This window comes from Dicentrarchus labrax, unplaced genomic scaffold (assembly GCF_905237075.1).
Source record: "Dicentrarchus labrax unplaced genomic scaffold, dlabrax2021, whole genome shotgun sequence".
In the NCBI taxonomy this organism is placed as follows: domain Eukaryota; kingdom Metazoa; phylum Chordata; class Actinopteri; family Moronidae; genus Dicentrarchus; species Dicentrarchus labrax.
Genome location: NW_026136721.1, coordinates 28,176,701 through 28,197,905, shown reverse-complemented (window position 1 = coordinate 28,197,905; position 21,205 = coordinate 28,176,701). Strand labels below are relative to the sequence as shown.

Below are 21,205 nucleotides of genomic sequence, written 5' to 3'. Positions count from 1 at the left end.
ACACATTAACACATTGTAGGATTGTAACTAAAAATGTTTTATTAGTTAAAGCATAAGGCTGGCAACCTATATTTTTATTGTTAACAAATCCCATGAAAGAAACACCAAAACCATTAGTCCATTTTCAAAATGGGCACTGTAGCTTGAGAAATGTCATTCAAATAGGAGTAAATAGTGCATTTTTAAGAAATATTGTCAGCTGCAAATTAAAAGAAATTTAGTGCTGTATTTACAGCAGCATGACAGTGTTTGTATAATTAAATTGAAATAAAATAAACTGCCCATGTTCATGGTAATAAAGGAACATGTCGCCTAGCATAAAGATGTGGCTCATTGATGTGTGTTTTAGGAAATATTGTATGTTTTAATAGTTTTTTGACAATATTGCAATGATGGAGGTATTTGGCACAGAGAAATAAGCAATATCAGGCTTTGGATGCACAAATAATATTTATTAGTAGGCTAATTCATTGTTGGTTTTGCTTTTTCTGTGGGATTTGTTGGCAACAAAATATATTTATTTTCAATTAATTGAGTCCATGTCACAACGTAGTGAAAATCCATATTACCCAGAGTCCACGGTTACATATTTAGTCCACAACTCAAAGTAGTAGCATTACATTGATATAAAACAAAAAATCAGCAAATCTTCATATTTGAGATTAACTTGTTCAGCACTTAACACATGCACATACATATGCACACATGCAAACCTTTCTTCTACCCAGATTCCCAGTTTTCCTCCATTCTTAGACCTCACTGCTGGGGTGCCAGATTATTTTAGATGTCCTTTGCTCAAGATTACCCTAATATCACTATAATTCACTGGCTTTACTCCTATGTGTATCCTCTCTTATCTCCTTACTAAGTCTTCCAAGAACGCATGTAGACATGTTCTATGTTTATCATCTTGTTTTAATGACTCTATCACTGCTCAGCATCTCCCACTAACCAGTAAGCCTCCCAGTGACACCAGTACAAGCCAGAGCTGACATTCTACACTGACATCTCCTGCCAAAACATGGCAACTTTCCACTTACCCAGAGGGCTGGATTTATGAGACCAACGTATAAAAGAAGCTGGGATCTCCCAGATAAAAACTGCGGGTTGGTCAGGGGGTGAAGTATCCCTACTGATTTATTTACTAGTGGAGACCTGCTGGATTTCTCCCATCCATTTCTCAGCCATGCCCCTGTTATGACAGCCAGTCTGCAAATATTTGCTGACACTAACCAGAACTAAACAGTGTCATTGTACAAGCCAGTGATTTAGTCTGCATGGTTGAGCAGAATGTGTGTGTGTGTTAGACATTGGGATATACATGGTGCAGTTGTTTGCATTCCTAGCAGCAGACTCCACATGCATGTGAGAGTTGATGTACAGATGAGTTTTGTTGATGTTGAAGTGTTGTTAATGTACTTTTTTAGCAAGAGGGTAAACGTGTCAGACATAAACATAACTGAAAGAGTGAAGGCCATTTTTTCCCCCTTTTTAAATTTTTACATCACACTTTAAAAGTTGTGAAGTTCTGTGAGTGCCAACAGGGATTTACCCAAGTTCACCCTCTGTGATGCACCTGAAACAAACTTACTAGTGACCCTGCATCAACTAACTTGTAAACTTATCAGCTCTTTTATAACCTGCTCTTGTTTACTATAAAAATCAAACATTGTATGCATTTATGCTACAAGCTGACAGCAGACTTTATATGTTGAGTCCTGTTTGATGTATCAGTATTTGATAGGAAGGGATGTGAAAAAATGCAATAGATACAATATTGATCAGCTAACTTTTTTTTAATTTGGACATTTAAATGTAAATTTTTTTTGGCAATAATCTCTCAACAATTATTATTAAAAGGTTGTGAAAAATATCAGCCATTGCAGAAAAAAGTACAATAATATTATTATCATAATAGTACATTTTAATATGGCAAATACATTCTCAACTGTAAACCAAATCATTATCAATGAATTAAAGCATGTACAGTAAAAATATTTTAAACTTGACGGAAGAAAAATATGGCTTAAAGCACATTTGAAAGGCAGCCTATAAAACATTGTTGTACTACTTTGCCAATATTGGACCTGCTGATACAGGGGATTATTTTGTGTATTCGTACTCTGTACTGCATTTCCAAAGCATATCCTTTAAACAAAAAATATTTATTAACAAGCAAGATAAGAACCCACAGAATTCACAATAAGACAAGATGCCTCCCTAGGTTACAAGATAAGGGCTGCACTACAGTGCAGACAGTATATGCATATACAAATACATACACCTGCACATTCATACAAGCATGTACATATAAACATACATATCCACACATTTCATAAGGTATATAATCAACAAAATGCGACTTTTTTGCCACTTAAGGCACAATTTCAACATTTCCTGCCTTTGCTCCATTTTCTGGCTGCCTCTTGTTCGAAATAAATAAGATCCAACCAATGCGTAGCCATGCATACATCATGCATGTATACTTATGTAGAGTGCAATATCCTTGTGCACACATACATACACATAAAATCACATCGAGATTCTGCTATTCCCATAGTTTGTAGGCCCTTAGGTCCCATTTGTGCCACTCATTAATCACTGATGTCATCAAGGGAATGTGCCTCCTACACCAGCCATCATCATCCAATCACAGCCTTAGAAACTGTCAGATGCCATGGTCTTTATTAGAGTTGATTTGAAAGTCGTGTTTACATGCAAATGTGTCAGCTTGTATGGTCAGTAAATAACATTTTGAACATTCACATGCACAGGGTGGCATGAAATGGGGGTGAAAGGGGAGATGAAAGCTCTGCTAGGGTGCACACTCCCCTCTCACATGAGCTGGCTCTTAGGTTAACACTCCAGAGAAGGGTATTTTTACACACACACACGCACACCACTGACACTTCCCTATTCATTCTTGCACTTGTTTTACCTAAAATAGCAGAGATTACTGGAATCAGAGTGTTTACTGCACTTATCCATTGTAGGTTAAAGTCTTTAAATAATTCAGCCTCAGCCCAGCATACACACACACCCACACACCCACTGCCCTGGGCTCCTGTTTGCGGGTTGAGTGGGGCCGCTGACGGCTGATTAATCGACTGGGGCGGCCCACTCATGATAAGTGTGGCTAATGACCTGCTGAATAATTCACTGGGCCTTTGCTGGGGAACAGATGGAAGGCCAAACACATATACGGACATGTTCACTGGCTGACTCGTACACACTTGTGCACTCATGCATTTATTTGTACGGTCATATGCATATATTCAAATATTTGTGGACACGCACACACCGCCAGCCTCCGCACACCGGGGGTCCTCTGTCTCCCTGTCTCTCTCTCCCCTGCTGTTGACACCTGGGGTGCTTCACGTCCGCGCCGCCCTTGTTCCCTGATACCACCGTCCAGCCCACTCACTATCACAACAGAAGAAAAGTTACCAGAAACTTTTATCTCCCTCTCCTGACTATCAATACTGATTTCATTCTTTTCTATCACCACAGTTTTTATGCATCGCTCTGGACCTTCTCAGTATGTGTTTGTATTTTAAACACAACTGTCAAACCACTGGGGTCCGTATGCAGCTCTGTTACTCTCAAATCATAGATCACTCTAAGCAAAGGTCAGCTGTCAGGGTTTAACATTCACAGTAACTTTTAATAGACCTGATCAGCTGTCTTAAATCCACCAAGAACAGCCTTTGATAATGCAGCCAGGTATCTGTCTGCACCACAGGAAGCCAGACCCAACTATCCTTGTATGTGCGCATGAAAGCATGCATATGCACCGATTCCGGGAATGTGCAGGAATGTACGTTAGCTCCTTTGTCTGTATGCTCCTGTTATTTTCTTTCCATATTCAAATGTTGTGCATTTGACGTATGCCTGCATATCGTGGGTAAGCCTGCATTGGTTTGTGTTTCTGAGAGGGAGCAGTAGCCAGTGATTAGACCCTGCTTCCCCTGTGTCAGCACTGATAAGCAGGGCCAGGCTCTCTTTGATATGGCCAGTGGTCTGTCAGAGCCCTTGTCTAAACTGACAGCTTATCTGCATGCTGCTCTCCTCCCATCTGCTGGGAATTGAACTCCACTCAGTCGTACCACATCAGTACGAGAAACACTTCCTGTTACTTCACAGGAGGGACATATAAAGAAGCAGCATTATCATTGCATAGATAGCCGTGTTTAGAAATTTAAGCTAGCTGTCAGTGATCAGGGATTTTTGCTTGGATAAAAAAAGATCCAATTTTAGTAACAGTGAATGTTAAACTTAGCCTAAGCCTGTACTAGTGCTGGATATCAAATTTTAATAGGTTTTGAATACCAGTGTATATGTGTGTAGTGTATTAAATACACACTCCACCACTAAAAGTTGGAATATATTTTCTTTTCTGAAACCAGGAAACTTGTTTAGACAGTATTTTATTTTGGTAAACTTGTTGTACAACTGCTTGCATTTGTATATTTTGTTAAAAGAAAAAAGGGTTTTGTTGAGTGTTTCTCAAAGGAAAGTATTAGAAAAAAACTATTTTTGGTATGTATACCATAATGCAGGTATCATAGTAGCAAATAATGCTAGCCCAACTATGTGCTTACCATTTTAGGACTGCTTTAATTACGCAATTTTTTGTCTGTGTTGTAGAAGTGGAACACACACCAAAAGTGGACATTTTCTTTTGTACAGAAATATAGCATGCACTAGGCCCGTACAGTACATGCTGTAATGCCAGAAGTATCAACAAGCAAAATTAAAGTAAAAATAAGAAATGTAGTATTATTCAGATTAACAACTGTTGCAGGTTTGTGGTAAGATGAATGTGACAACTTTAAAATATATTGAGTCAGTAAAATTTCATGTAATTAGTCTTCCAGTCTAATGGATCAATGGAAAAGTGTACATTAATGTCTGTGAGGTTTGTTGTGAACTGGAACCGTCAGCTTTTTCTTACATTAGTTCTTTCAAGTTGACAATTAATCATTTATCTCTTCTCTCTATAGAAGTGTCATTGTCGCACCCAAGAAAGCGGGCATGGCACCCTCTCCAGGCACTTCCACTCCTGTCCCAGCAGCCACTGCTGCATCCGTGTCTGGCGGGACATCGATCGACAGTGTCGCTGTAGTATCTTCTGGCGATGCCGCCGAGAGCACCACTGCAGAATCTGCAGCTAGTGAGTGTACACACACACACACACACACACACACACACACACACACACACACAAATTCAAATATTAGAAGGGCAGATAAGTCACATCCTGGATGAACCTGCTATGACAAAGTCAATATTTATTATGAGATTTTGCCCCTCTGTGTATCTGGCAGAACAATATTGCTGTGTTTGTACAACGTAATCCAGTTAACAGGACAGCATCAAGCATTAGAGTTACAGTAACTCTGTTGTAACTACTGAAGCAGCTATATATAAAAATTGCAGTACAGTTTTCTAAATAAAACTGTACATCCATACAAAAGTGAAATAATGATTACTGGTGTAAATATAAATGCAAAAACAAAAAATAAATAAAAAGCACTTTCATATTAATATTACACTGATTTGTGATACAAATATTAAATCAGGAAAATTAATAAAATAACATATCAAAGTTATGAGCACACCAGCTCTACTATATTCACTTCATTCAGCAGTGACAGGAAATTATGATGTTTTTTTTGTCACCTTTCTGCATGTGTGAATGTGTATAAAAGTGTATTGTTTTTTCATTGAAGAGTCTGTGTTTGTGTTTAAGAGAGGAAGTGACATTAGAATACTGTAAACCCAGGTTGGGAGAGTGTGTGTCTGTATGTGTTGTATGTGTTGCATGTGAATAACGATAACTGTTAAAGCTGTATGCATAGGGTGCTTTGTGTCAGTGAGCGGTGTTGAGTAAATATGCTTTGTGAGCGTGTGTGTGTGTGTGTGTTTTTTTAGTAGGGCAGTGGGAGGACTAATGGAGACGTTCATTTACTCCTCTTTGTTTGAAGGAGCTACTTCAGCTTGAGAGGGATACTCTCACCAGGCCCACATGGCGCTGCTTAACACCTTACATGCACACACACACACACACACACACACACACACACACACACACACACACACACACACACACACACACATACATGCACACGTGCACACATGCACACACATTCCAGCCCACATTACACTGTCTGTCATTCCTTAAGAGTTATCCCTGCTTGGAGACTGTCCTGGCTGGAAAAACAAGCTCGCTGAAACACCAGAGGAATCCCCCTCCTCCATATTCAGCTGGGCATTAGCTTATTTATGAGCCACAGGGAAGTGAATTTACTGCCAGATCAATCAAACATGGACTTTGTACCTTGTGCGCCTCTGTCTCCAGAATGAAGTCGTAAAGCACCTTTTAGTTGTATAATGAAACAGTCACAAAAACAGCCCAGAGGGGTAAATTGGTATGTAATGACTTAATGAGTAAAAACAATTTGGAAAAACAGTTAGCATTTTTTCACATTCATCTCACATTAACACAGGTGTAACACTGAAAATATTACTTATTTATAAGAAATACCTTAATGCATATGTTTGATATATGGCTGAAATATTAAGAAATGCCATCCAGAAATGATCACTCTGTTTAAAGTATTACTGCAGCTGACAGTGAAGCGTTACTTGCCTTTCAGTGCACAATTTAGAGGTTTCCATCATAAAAACCTCTGAATTGTAAATTGATAAGGAAGACATATTGTGCTCGGAGTACATCATCCACTATCTAACCATAAAATTATACTTGTACCCCCACTTGCCCTATTTGACCATAAATCCCCCTATTCTATACATTTGAATGAAGACCATTGTATTATTTCATAAGAGGCATGTTTCCACACAGGTTTATGGTGCTACACTGGTCGTATAATGTATTGCTCTCTGTGTGTGTGTTTGTGTCTGTGTATGTGTGTGTGTGCGTGTGTGTGTAGCGTCTTATTCTTGTCCAGCATCCAGACTAATAACAGAGTTCTTTGGTTTCTCCCTGCAGCAGGCGGCCAGGTTCCAGCCAGCGCTGGCCTGCCATCTGTCCCCCCACTCTCCCCTGTGACCCAGAACACAGCCCCCAATATGAGGTGATTCATCTTCTTTTCTCTCTCTCTCTCACATACACACATGCACGCACAAACACACACAAGCACATACACCATCACCTTTTTTATGCACATAAGCATACACAGTCAGTTATTAATTTGTAGCCACTGATTGTTGCTTTGTCCTAATTTCTAGGTTTTTTCACTTTGCATTAAAAAAGTAGATTTTACTGATCATGTTATATTTTTAAATTGGGAATATTCTTGATTTGTTTTGCAGTTGCATGCCAGTTTCATTTTACTTTTTGTGTGTTGTTTGGATTACATCTCCAGTATCTCAGAGCGTCTGGAGCATGCTCTGGAGAAGGCAGCTCCTCTGCTGAGAGAGATCTTTGTGGACTTTGCCCCCTTCCTCTCTCGGACCCTGCTGGGCAGCCATGGACAAGAGCTCCTTATTGAGGGCACGAGTGAGTACAACATAATAGCGACTCGTTACAGATGCACTCCTCACAGACCTAGAGGATGATGCATCTTTTAACTGTTGTCCTCATTTAAATGCAATAACATCTTCAGGCTGTTGTTAATCTAATAGTGTGATGAGTGTGCATAGAGCCAAAAGCTGCTAGTTGTGCTGAAGGTTTCTAGGGGGCCAGGTCAGAGGCCAGGCCACTAATAGCAGTGTTTGGGATGTCTGCTGCCACCAAACAAAATGGAAAGTTGATTGATAGCTGCAGGGGGGGCCTGAAGAGAAGGCAGGGGGAGGGTGTGTGTGTGTGTGTGTGTGTGTGTGTGTGTGTGTGTGTGTGTGTGTGTGTGTGCGTGTGTGTGTTAACGCATGCATGTGTGTTTGTCTGCATGTGTGATGTGTCTCTGTGTCATATGAAGAGCAACTGAAAGACCAAAGGCTACTCTGCCTCCTTCCGTCTGTGCAGCAGACTCTGGACACTCTAGTGGCCTCCTGCCCCCTAAAAGCCCCAAGCTCGCCATTAGGGATCAATGGGACATATGCTGGCCAAGTCAGGCCTGTAATACAAGGCCCAAATATGTATTAGTTTACAGTAACATCATGTCGGCTCATTAGGCCCATCAATACTATCTGGTCCCTTACAGATGGTACAAGGTTAAGTAATCTTTTGTCTATTTGTGTGAGTGTGTGTGCGTGTGCGTGTGCGTGTGCGTGTGCGTGTGTGTGTGTGTGTGTGTGTGTGCGTGTGTGTGTGCGTGTGCGTGTGCGTGTGCGTGTAGTGCCATGAATGTGGTTCCACTAGTACTGAGTAGGGTTTATGAAATAAAACACACCAAAAATGATTGTTTTTCTCCCTTTCTTTCAGGCCTGGTGTGCATGAAGTCCAGCAGCTCGGTGGTGGAGCTCGTCATGCTTCTGTGTTCTCAGGCAAGTCTGGCATCTATATCTGTACTTACCCCTGTCCTTCGCTTTTCCTCCAGTGTGATTTATCAGGCTCACCTTGAGTGCAGTAAATCCACAGCCCAGAGTGGACAGTGAGCCATCCAACACCTTATCTTTCCTCCACACTACCTTGTCTACCTTTCCACATTCACCCCGTCCCCGAATGAGGGCAGAGAAACCAGAGAGAAGGCATCTCTGGCTGCAAATATTGGTTTGAGGGTCAAGGGTGGCCGACCTGTCCACGTCACCTTTGACCCAAGCACCGGCCCTTGTGGCCTGGCCAAACTGATGAGGAGGGATAATGTAGATTTGATGGTGCTTTGCATTGATTATCCCTCTCTTCTCTGTTGTCTTGTGGGTGTTTTGTTGCCAAGTTTATTTAGCTGCTGCCAGATTCATGAATACTAATTCAGGGATCATAAGCAGGCGTGGGCAGATCAATGATTGGGGATGTCAATAGATCACTCCAGGATGGCTGATAAGCAATAAGAAACACAAAGCTACCGAAGGCTGTTCAGTTACTGCATGTGGACCAAAACACAGTACAGCATGCATTTTACATTTAGGTTATATATTTACATATATAAATGCATCTCATATGAACAGTGTATTTATTCCCTGTAGAAGCACTCATTTTCATTGTGTAACGCACACACAAACAGTTGCCCTCATATACACACATCCAGTGACAAGGACAACAGATAATAACTCCCCTCTGGCCCTGTTTGTTTGCGTCTTTACCATTTAAAACACCTCATGAAAAAACAAATCTCTCCAATAATACAAAAACAAATCTGATTAATGACACCTCTCTCACCACTGCACTAGCCTTTTTTATCAGTTTTATTTTCTAAAGAAATAGCGCCTGTCATCTGGCTTTCTTTCTTCCCCTTTTAACCCCTACCCTGTTTGGTTCCCATTATTCACTTCGCTTCTTCTCTAAAAAGGTAATAGTCAGATTGCACATCTGTTTGGATGTCAGTGGCCATGCATAGATTTGTGCTAGTGGGACACATGGAGGGAATGTGAGCCCTATAATGTCCAGAGACGAAGGAATAGCAGGAGTGAAAGCTAGATAGAAAACCAAAGAGAGAAGAATGACAGGCTCTAATGCACCTATTTGTCATATCTGTCAGGGTGTTGTTTAATGCTAATCTAATCAAAGGCAGAATCTTGGTGATTGCTCCGCTGCACAGCTCATACCTCGCTTCCCCCTTTGGTCCCCAGCCCAAGCTATTTCTTCCTTTCTTTAAGCTCCGAGCCTACCCCACCCAATCTCCACAGCACGTGCACACACACACACACACACACACACACACACACACACACACACTCTCACTCTCTCTCTCTCAATCTCAGCGAGAGGACCAGGGATTGGCCAGCGTAGTGTTGATTGCTTCAATAAATCATCCAACCAAATTCTCTCACAGCTAATGCAAATGTAATTTTATTGTTGTGTAAAGGGGGAATAGGAGGGGAGAGGAAGGTAGGGGCGATACGTTTCTTTCCACTGGGGAAAAGGGGAAAACAGGGACAGACTTTCCTTTGGGCTAAATTACAATGTGTAATTATTTGTGTGTTTGCTCTCCTTGTGGGGCTGTGAGAGTGAGCCAGTGCCATGATTGATGACGTTATTTAGGAAAGTTTGTTGGGCCCTCTGGCACAGGAAGCACTCAATTTTCTCACGGGAAGTGCCTCTGTAGCCATCTTGTGACTCCTTCCTGCCTTCAAACCAACCAGTGGAAAGAGTAGATGGAGATGATTTTGATTGATTTTTGCCCCCCCCCTTCCCCCTTTTGACCATCAGAGATGTGAAGCGATACCATCTCTGTGAAATTTTAATTAATTTCCCCAGCTTTGAGATGGAGTGGAGCCAGGGTGAAGGGTCAGGAGGCTAGGGACTGCAGAGCAGTTTTTAATCAGGGATTCTATGAAAGTTGCATTGGCGGCCAAATCAGCTTGGCATTGAGGAGGGGATTGTAAACCGCTGTTTGATAGTGCCCCGTTTCTAAACAACTACAACAGTGCTCCCAATTAAAGGACCATTTTGACCAGACATTAACTGTTGGGGTGGCATGCTGCCTTGTTCTCCCATGTAATATTGATCCTCGAGGACTGCTGAATATACAAAATGAGGATTAATGATCATATACTGTAGCTGCAACAGAATTCCGCTCTAAATAGGGGAAAGAGCTGGCATTTGGGTCTGTACGATGGCATTGTTATTAATTCAGGATGTGCTATGTTTAAGCACTAAAACAGATGTGATTATTTGAGGTGGTAGTAAACTGGGTTTTTGACTGTTTGACTGACAAGCTATTTAAATATGTCAGCTGATGGACATTTTCACCATTTCTGATGTTTTATAGACCAAACAATTAATCAAGAAACAAATTGAAAAATTAATTGATAATGTAATGCATAGCCATTCTACATTCACAAAATATCAAAATGCATACATGGTATTATCTTTCTAACAATAAAAACAATGCCATAATTACTCAAAACATAAGGGGTATTTTGACATTTCTCTTGTTTTAAAGGCCTCCCATGACAAGTTGAACAGGTTCTCTGTCCTTTGACCAACTCAGATTAATATGTCATGTTTAGGTGCTAATTAGATGATTTCATGTAACAGGAGAAGAGGTTATATCAAGTCATAGCTCATAAAAGTTATTGAATGTGATTTCTTCAAAGTAGCTCTTGCATATTACATGAATATCATCCAAGTTTTCTCCAGTGAACCACGTTTAATGAGGGTCTTGCATGTAAAGAACCACTTTCCCCCTCTTCCCGTGCCCCTGATTTGCCTTGGCAGTCTGGCTCTCCCTCTCACACTTGTTTTCTGCCTTCTTTGTCATGTTTACGACCAGCGCTTTGTTTCCTGGGTGCACTTCTTGAAGTGGCTTCCACCCAAAACATCTGATTAATAAATAATGCGCTGGGACAAGAGAAAGAGCTTTCCCTTGCGCTCGCTGCCGTCCGTCCAGAGCTTTGAGAAATCATCTCATCGGTTACTGGACAGTCTACGATGAGCAGAGGCCCATAAATCTCTTCAGTAGCTGCATTTGTGTCCTGTAGATCAGCCATTATTGTCCGGCCCCTCTGTCAGCCCATCCATCCTTCTGCCATTTATCAGAAATACATCCTGTACATTGAGTGGAAGGAAGGAAGAGAGAGAGTTGTGGGGTGGAGGGGTGCTGGTTTCATGATGGTCAAGCCCGGATAGGAAAGACTGCTCTTCCTTACATGTGTACAACAAAAACAATACAAAACCTAATGTTTGACTGTTTTGACATTCAGTTTAGAGTAACTGCACAAGTAATGCTCCTATTTCTTCAATTCTTTAACTGTGTTATATACAAGTATAGATGAATCAGCCTCTGAAAGACCTGCCTCCACCCTTGTACAATGTTGATGAATGGAATTTTGTTTGTGGCGCTCACAGCACTGAAAAATGACTAAAATTATTATTCAGCAGTGTGTCTTTCCAGAAGCAGTGGCTGTGAACAGTTTTTTTTATTAACAAATGGGGCAGCTTTCTCCAAAGAAGTAACACCTATTAAAGTTGTTCACAGTGAGATCTGTGGGTTAACCAGACTAATGGGGACATTGCTGCTGAATTTGGCAACGTTGTACTGTCAGTCCAGATCCAGATTGAAATATCTCAACGTTTATTGGATAGACTGCCATGAAATTTTGTACAGACATTCATGGCCCCCTGTTTTAACCTCATCTGGCCCACTGTATTGGCACAGCAGCAGAGAACTCAAGAGTCTGATCTTTCAAAACATGAGCAAATAAAACCACAACTAGCTGCATTGCTATACCATTTTAACATACCCTTAGTTCTATATAGCATTGCAGCTATTGCTATACAGAACTAAGGGTGAATTTTTGGGGGTTTTTTATGTAATTTGGGTCAACCAACCCTTTTAACTTACTGTATTCAGGAATAACACATTCTTAAATATTTGTGTGTTATGTTATTATTTTGAACTTCAGTAACTGGCACATACACCCTGTCGGTTTAAAGCAAATAGTTTTTTGTTGGGACCACTAATGCAGATAATCTCTTAATAGTAATTCAATAACATCAGTGTTAACCCGCTAATCCAATGTTCACACATTGTCATAGGTTCCCAGCCAGTCTCACTAAAGTTAACCTGTTTAACAGATGGAAACCCAGTCAGCAGGGAGAAAGACATTGACTTCCCCAAACACTTGGCTCCTCCTGACCCTTGACCCTCTGACCTCCAGGTTAGAAGGAAGAGTGGTGGAGACATAGAAGTTTAAACCCCTGCAGTCAGGGAACAGGTCGTGAGTGCATGGTGATCACGCTCCACACAATCAATAGCATAATCTGAGAAACGAGGGAACCGTTTGGAAGCTAAGTGGCCCTGAGAAATAAGAATAAAACAACCAGAAAGCTGAATCAAAGGCACATTTACTTTTGGATGTTTTATTAGGTATTCGCAAGTTGTTTTGTTAGTTGCTGTTTGGGAAAGTTATGTTGGTGAAAGTCGAGTCCGATGTTTGAATTGCTAAACAGTAATTTATATCTGTCAGTGGACATATTTCCTCTTTTCCCCCATAAGTGAGGCTTTGATGGATCAAGAGCAGACCGTGTTGTATGAACCACTTGGGGAGCTGAGAGAGGTGAGAGAAGTGGCGAGGAATGTGATGAAACCGGGGGACAAAAATACTTTCCCCATCATTTTCCTCACAGTCAGACCCACACCCCACTGTGCAGTTAAACAGGCACACAAGGTTCAAGATCAGTGCAAATCAAAGTGTTATTTTTCCCTCCCTCCCTGTTCGCCCTCACCCTGTGTTCTGCTCCAGTGCCCCTTTACAGCCATGCCACGCGGCTCAGTGTCCCTGCCATCGCTATGTAGTTCAGAGGATAATATCATTCTGTTTATTCTTTGAAAAGGTACTCTCCTGTGAGACATAGAGAAAACACAGTAACACCAACTGGCACTTAATTCTGCAGGCTCCCTATCGTTGCCAGCTATGCAGCCAGAGAGGGGGCAGCGGGGCGTGTTGTGTTGGAGGAGGTGGGGGTCATGGGGGGCTTCCTGACAGGAAGTGAAGTCTAGCTGAGAGGGGAGAATCAGACAGGAGACTCCCCAAAAAATTGAGTGGCTTTTAATTTGGCTCCCAGCCGGTTTTACTGTGAGCTGGCTTCAAGTGCCTCGGGACTGGAGGGCCTCAAGCGGCATTAATAGTTGGTTATTTATACACAACATGTAATCGTGTTTCAAATAAATGATTTTCACTGACACAGCCCTCTCCTCCTGACAGGCACTGTTAATATAATGTTTTTTTGACAGGTCCCACTTTATAGGACCTTGGAATGTATTCTTATGTTTCTCCCCCTGCTATCTTCTTTCAGCTATCCTGCTGGAGGAGGTTTCAATCTTGTCATTCCTGATCTTCAGAGGCCCAATCATAAATGTAGAAATGCAGACATACTTTTACTTTGACATTGTATACAGTAACTTTGGCCATCATGATATTATGTTGTTTAGATTAGTCGCCATCCTTGAGGGGACACAAAGATATTGAGGTATTGAACAGGCAAGCAGGTGATACTGACAGGCCCAGTTGTTTAATGACACACTGTATTTTACAGAGGTGTTCCCATAGATAATGTTTATTCCAATTTGGTGAGTTGTGATTCCAGCTTTGTCTAAGTATTTATATCTGGGAAAAATTGTGGTGCTTCAGGATGTACTTTCTTAGTTTTGAATGCATCTTTCTCAATAGTCGGCAAAGCCAGCCACTGGCCCACACAAAATTGCTAACATTTGCTGTGAGGATATTTTATGAATTTGGCAGGAAATGTATATAATAACTACAGTATAAGACGAACAGTACTGTCTGTCTGTGCTGCACCTTTCCTCACCTGTCTGTTTTACATTGACAACAATGAGATACAGATTTTTGATTTTACCTAATGCAACACACAAAATGTAGTCTGTCATAAGCGAAGAAAAAAGAAATAAAGACTTACTTAAAAGGTAAGGAGAGGCAAGGCAAATGTCTTTGTATAGCACCTTTCAACAACGAGGCAATTCAAAGTGCTTAAGGCCAAACATGTGCTCTGATATCCAAACATTTGTCCTACATTAGATCTTTTGATGCTATTGACTCATGGCGTCAAGAATAGCCTGAACTGTATTCCAGTTACGAGAACAGTAAATTGATTAATTCCTATGAATCAATTGAGTGGTTTGATCCCTATACATTAAATCATTTGGCAAATGTATTCTTCAGATTACTGAAGAACTGACTGAGTGAGATCATTTGAACTTTATCCTGAAGTTTCATCATCAACTAAAAGCTCAGAAAATTGAGATTGAAATCAGAAAAACAAATAGTGAGGTTTGTTGCAATTAGAAAGGCAAAGAGACCAATTTTCAATCGGCATTATTATAAACCACTCTTTATATAGGTCAAGGTTTTCAGTGACATTTTGTAGTGTTGCAAAAGTATACAGAATGCTGTTGTAGTAAATTGCACCATAAAATCTAGACCTACAGTTCTAGTAAAAATAAATAAATTGGCACCAAGAAAAGTCATCTAACAATTAAATTGTTGGATGAGGTGCTGATTTCATTTCTCATTTAGAATTGAACATCTGTTCCATTTGGAACTGAAACAGCTGCGCACAGTTTAAGTATGATCATTAAAATCCACCAACGTTAAACTGTATGAACCAAATACCAGATTTGTTACAAGTTTAGAAGGAGTCATTTTTTTAAAATCCTTTTCTGCCATGTTAAACATACTGTATTCCACTTAAACATACTTTTCATGCAAGTCTTCTAACATGTTTTTGGTTTGTGTGTTTGGTGTATGGGGGGGGGTTACGTCCTGTTTTTTCACTTTGTGTTAGTGTAGCCATGAAAGTGTGAGTCCATGAAGCTGTTGGAGACCCTGCAGTATAAATATTTTGACATCAGTAAATATTCCCTCAGTTGTGAATTTGATCACGCAAACACCAATATGAGTGTCTGTTTTTCTTTAAGCAGATACCATCTGAACACGCACATGTGGATTGTTGAAAGCTAGAGTAGACACAGTTAAGTTATTCATACACACACATGCACGCCTTTTTTCAGACACAGCAGCATGAAGAAGCAACAACTTAACTTCTGCATTAATCAGTCCAAAGGAAAATGATGAATAACATATTTTATTGTTTATGGTAAAAGTGATTTAATTTTGTCTTTGTCTTACTCATCTGCACACATGGGCTCTTTTTTTGGTCATTGTTGATATAAGATCACTTTTCATAAACATTTGGGTCACACGGCTACAAAAAAAACTGTCTCCTTGTCTGTTCTCTTTGTGGCCATCAGCGCACAAAGGTTTAATTCAACATGTCAAGATGTGCCACCACCTGTTATTGATATGCCATAGGAACTTTAACTTTATAGCAGTCACTGACAGAATTACTCTAATTCAATTAATTCAACGTGCATTTTGTTTCCATCTCCTTTTGTCTTTTTGCAGTCCTTTTCTATGTCTTCCTGTAATCAACCTCCTATACGTGTAACTGTTTAAAAAAAAAAAGACAGAATCAGTAGCTCTCAGTCTCTTTAATTTTGCTTCTGCTGCACTGCCACATTTGACATGAGGATTTATGCTTTTGTCGTCTCATCTAAAGTTGTATTCCCATAGCCTTTCAAATCAACAAATACTTGTGATTATGAGTGATGCCACTGAAAAGCACAACTGACTTATTTATTATTTCGGGAGAGCCGAGACATTTCTTTCTTCAGTGTTGGAAAATGTTTTCCTTGTGTTGTGGCGAGCTTGATGTTTGAAAGGCGATTTTGCTCAGGAGGTCTGTGTTTTCTCACTAGTGGTAGTGGTATATTTAGATGTTGATTATGGATAATCAGCTGTAATGACGGAAGTGCATGGCATGTGTGTTTAGACTCAATGCCATCATCATGGAACACAGACCAAACAGAGCTGTCTTATTGACTTCAGATTGAGACAGGCATTTCCATGAATAGATTCAAACTTTCATTCATACTCGCACGCAAAAAAGAAAAAAGTAACAAAGCGCAGTCCCTACTGGCTGTATTAAACACTGGCCAAGATTTCCGATCAGGATCGAGGGGCAGCCTTCTCTTTCTGTCCTATCATCTGTTAGGAGGTCAGGTTAAAGGTGAGGGGTCACAAATGGCTGTTTGTATCTACTCATCAGGAGTGCCGTGGTCATGGCCCCTATTGCGGCCATAAAAGCTGTGACACCGCTGACCAGGGCAGCCAAAATCCAATATTCTATCACTGACCTGTCCCTTTTTCCTTTTTGTCACCGGGAGATGTCCCTCAGATCAGGGTCATTGCTTTTTTAATTCAACTAGAAGAGCCATTTCTTGGCCCATAATGACACCATTAGTCTTGCTATCACCTTTGTCTGTGTCCACGAGATGCCAATAGCCCCTACGCCGTTCGTCAAACCCAATTTAGGACCAAAGCCGTTTCCGAGCTGCCGTTTTGCGATAATCTTTTTATTTCTGCTGAAGAAGCTTTTGGTTTTATGTTAAATTCTAAGCCTCCGCCGTCAAAGTCAAAGTATTTTAAAGAAATCACATAAAGAAAATTTAATGTCAGTGGTTTTCTGGTTCTCCAGAGCGCACGACTCTATTTATGGCCTCACTTCCTGTGGTGTTTATTTGAAATCCAGCTAGAACAGTCTGGCCCGCTCTGGAATATCCCCACAGCCACAGGCTAGCACTCATGTTTAATGTCCTTCAACTACAGTCTATGCTTAAACTAGAGGGCCCCAAGGCTACTCTCACACACTTCCTCTAGAGCAAGCTTCAGCCGCAAAAACCCTCTGCCAGTACTCAACTCCAAAACACTGTTTCCACTCCCAAGCCCAGAGTCTTATTCCCACTGTGCCCTCTTTATTTGGAATGTATTGTAAACACGATCAATGCCAATATGGTCCTTTAGGACAAAAAGCAGTTATGAATTGAGGTTAAGTGTGAGGTTGTTGTCTGAATGACGTGCAGTTGGTTACAGTGTGATAGTGCACAGGCATTTCTGAAGAATGGTTTCTCTTGGCTTGGTGCGTGATTGATTCTGATGGATTTGTGTGTTGTATGGTTTTGAAAATCATCACATATGAACAAATATGTTTGGATGTGTGATAGAAATTCTTGTAAATTGATAGTTTTTCTTCCTCCTTGTAGCACTGATATCCTCGTCCCTGTGGGCTCTCTAGGTTTACTGAAAGGCCAGTCTCTACATAAACACACAGTTTCCTCTATCAGCTCAAGAGAGTTTAAAACGTTTATGCTCAGATACGCATACACATTGCATGACTACCACTTCATAGTTGTTTCACAGCTCAATGAAAGTGTTAACTCAATTAAAATCTGTTGTTTCGGGCACTTTGTTGAAATAAAGTTGAATAAAATGTGTTTCATGGTTATTTTCACCTCTACTAAAATGACACATTTATCAAAAAAAAAATGACACATTTTAATAAAAGCTGAATAATGTGGAATGTTTGGTGACTCAGAGCAGTGATTAATGATTTTTTTAAAAGAGTAGTTTGGTAGTTTAGGTCTCTAACTTGAGGTTTTTCTTGCATATTTCTCCATCTCCCCTGAGAGGAAGAAGGGGAAAAAGCGCTGTGAGGTTCAGACAGGCCCCATGACCTTGTTGCTTTATTATTCTTTTGACGGTTGTGTTGAAGGTGTTGAAATATTGAACAGAACATGAGAGATGATGACCGCTGAGTTTCCCTTCTCTCGTTGTCCCTTCGAAGCTGAGGATTTAAAGTCACACACGGCTGTGGCTGGATTGTTTAGACTGACACCTTGAACCATAACGTTAGTCAAAGAGGAGGAAATTTGTGTATTTACTTGTGATAAATGCACTCTCAACACAGATCTTTCACTCCTCTCCACTAGTTTGCCAGCTGATTATGTAGCCGGTGCTGACCAAAGCTGCCAGTATACCTTTTTTTTTTTTTAGATGTTTCGTATGATATTAAGGGGGGCTGTACTGGCAGGAAAGCTTATAGATGGAACCTAAACCACAGAGTTACCAGAGCGTACCTAGGAATGGCTTTCTACATCCTTTTACAGTATGAATAGTTTGGAACTCAAAAAGAATTTTACTAAACTACTTGATTGACTGACTGAAAAATTAACCTGCAAGTATTTTGAAAATCGATTAATCATTTATGTGATTATTTAAGCAAAATTGCCTCAGAATTTTCAGATTTTCTTTTAATATAATTGTACGCTGATCATTGACGAAGACTGTTGGTCAGGATATTGTGATGATTATATGAAAAAAAAAATTTGACAGATAAATTGATTAAAAATAATTGTCTGAATTTTACTTACTTTGAAATTATTGGACTCCTACGTTGTTAAACTTAGCTAAGCTTGGTAGCTTTTAGACCATAGGTTACTATCACACAGCCAATGCCATCCCATTTGCTTCAGTTGTTTTTTTTAGCTATATATATCATAAAAGGTGGTGAGAAATGTATTAGCATTACCTTTATGTCCAAATGAAGCAGATTATTCCCCAATTTATAATTCTGTGTCATAAGAGATTCACTGGACTATGTGTAAAATACACTTTCTATACCTTTTTGTGAAGTTATTTCAGTACATTCATTGATATTGTCTGTGTTCACTTGCAGGAATGGCAGAACTCCATCCAGAAGAACGCAGGTCTAGCCTTTATCGAGTTGGTCAACGAAGGCAGGTAGGTAACACTGACCTGCTAAGTACTGTCCTCTCTCCTTACAGCTGCACTTCTTCATTATCTTTCCGACGTTTACACACCAGCCACTTTCCAATTTCACTATTCCCGGATCAAATCACAGTCCCTCAGGCCCCCCAAGATCCCCAAGGCCCTTGTGATAGGGTGGCTATTCAAGATTCTGGACAACAATCAATGATTGGGGGTTGAAGAGGAGCTTGGGAGAGTGAGGATGGAAGATCCTTGAGTTCAAGGCTCCATTCAATACCTGCTCATCCCAGAGGGATTTGGGAAAAAGAGAAAGGTTAGGTAGAAGGTGACAGGGCCTCTGATCGCTGGTTCCTTAGTGACACTTGGGAAATCGCTCTTGATTTCCCACTGTCCCTCTGTCAGTTTATGCCTTCCTGGTGGAGCCTTTATCTCCTTGTAATCATCTCTTCTGTCTGCTGCTGTCTTTTGTTTTTTGTCTGTTTTTCAATTATCCCGACATATGAGCCTCCCTATCTCTTGCTAATAAGACTCTCTCATTCCAACATCAGTTCCTATTAGTCTGAGAACTCATCAATTTCAGATTTAGAGGGCCACACTTTCCATTATTGATCCTCAGCTTTAAGAATTGGCAGAGTCTAATCCACAGTAATGCTAATGAGACAAGCGATGTAGTCCTATGAGTTCTTTATAGAGGCCAGGATTTGTTATTCACTTTAAAGAGGCTGATCTGATGCATGTATAAATCACAGGTGGTTTGACAGTGTGCTGTTCAGTCTTTGTTTTGTGGAAGTTCAGTCGACACCATCAGACCTAGAAGCACTGTCCCTATTGCTAGCTACAGTAGCTAGGAAGCGCGTCATCTAGGATTGTTTAATACATCTATCAGATTTCTTGTGCTTATCTGGTTCCAGGTCAAATTCATTTAATTATGTCATTAGGGAAGTACTCAATAAAAAGGGATTTCTTTCATCTCTACTGGGTTTTATTCATACTTTCATACTCTGGCCAATATGACCATCAAACAGATTAAATAAAGAAATAATAATAAATAATAATAAATAAAGATTAAATATATAAAATACTAAATTTAGTGTGTTATTAAAACATTTTTTTTATTAAAAAGTCTTGAATTTAATTTGGTGAACCCTATGGGAGACCTTTTATTATATTACTTATGAGTACTATATTACTTATTACTTACTTATTAAGTGTTTTACTTCCCTTTTTCAAATTTTTTTTGAGAGGATTTGAATACATGTGCACTAAAAACATGCACTTTAAAAAAAACTACTATGTCTGTTTTGTCCATATGTACAGTCTTAACTGCAGAGCGCCATAAAGAAGGGCAGTGGCTCGGTTATTGATAGCGGTGCCTCGACAGGGCCATATAGGCTGCAGAGGCCCCAGCACCTCCGCTCCCCTGCTGCCCTGTGCTGAAACAGCGGGCTTAGGTTACAGTCATCCCCTGCCCCCTAAACCCCCACCACACAGTCAGTCCCAGCTTGCCCCAGCCCTCCTTTCTGGCCCCTAGTCTGTTATTGTTCCACTTTGCACAGTCCTGACCTTTAGGGCTGTAGAGAGGTTTCTTCGACCTGCACACACACACACACACACACGCACACACTCACACACACACACTGACATACACGTATACACATAACATGCATGTTTCATTAACACTGATAAGAAGAGGGAGGTAGACTACATATGTAGCAACATGGGCAGAGATCCTCCCGTCTGTCAGATGTATATCATTAACAAATCAATTAGCACCTGCACCACAGTTAAAGGATCTATCTGGTTTTGTTTTGTTTCCAAATTAGATTTTCTGCTTATTTTACACGGCTCTTTTTCAGCATTTTATGGATATTACATGGCTGTTCCTTCTCTAGGTTACCAGATATCACAGTGTTAAACACATGTTTTAGATACTCTAAAGCTCTAGATTTCATGATATTGCTAAACATCTGTCTGACATTTTCCCCTCTGACTCAAA

The 21,205-nt window shown here is 40.4% G+C and overlaps 1 protein-coding gene across 8 annotated transcripts in view; it reads left to right on the top strand.

The window, feature by feature from the left end:
- Positions 1-21,205, top strand: part of lrba (LPS responsive beige-like anchor protein) — a 185,419-nt gene that overhangs the window by 60,572 nt on the left and 103,642 nt on the right. For 7 of the 8 annotated variants that reach the window (XM_051384755.1, XM_051384754.1, XM_051384759.1 and 4 more), the window contains exons 30-34: positions 5,004-5,173; positions 7,013-7,097; positions 7,389-7,522; positions 8,387-8,448; positions 19,157-19,221. In XM_051384755.1, the coding sequence (XP_051240715.1) occupies positions 5,004-5,173; positions 7,013-7,097; positions 7,389-7,522; positions 8,387-8,448; positions 19,157-19,221 (516 nt within the window). The remainder of the gene's footprint in view (positions 1-5,003; positions 5,174-7,012; positions 7,098-7,388; positions 7,523-8,386; positions 8,449-19,156; positions 19,222-21,205) is intronic. The other variant, XM_051384753.1, reaches the window with a different exon arrangement.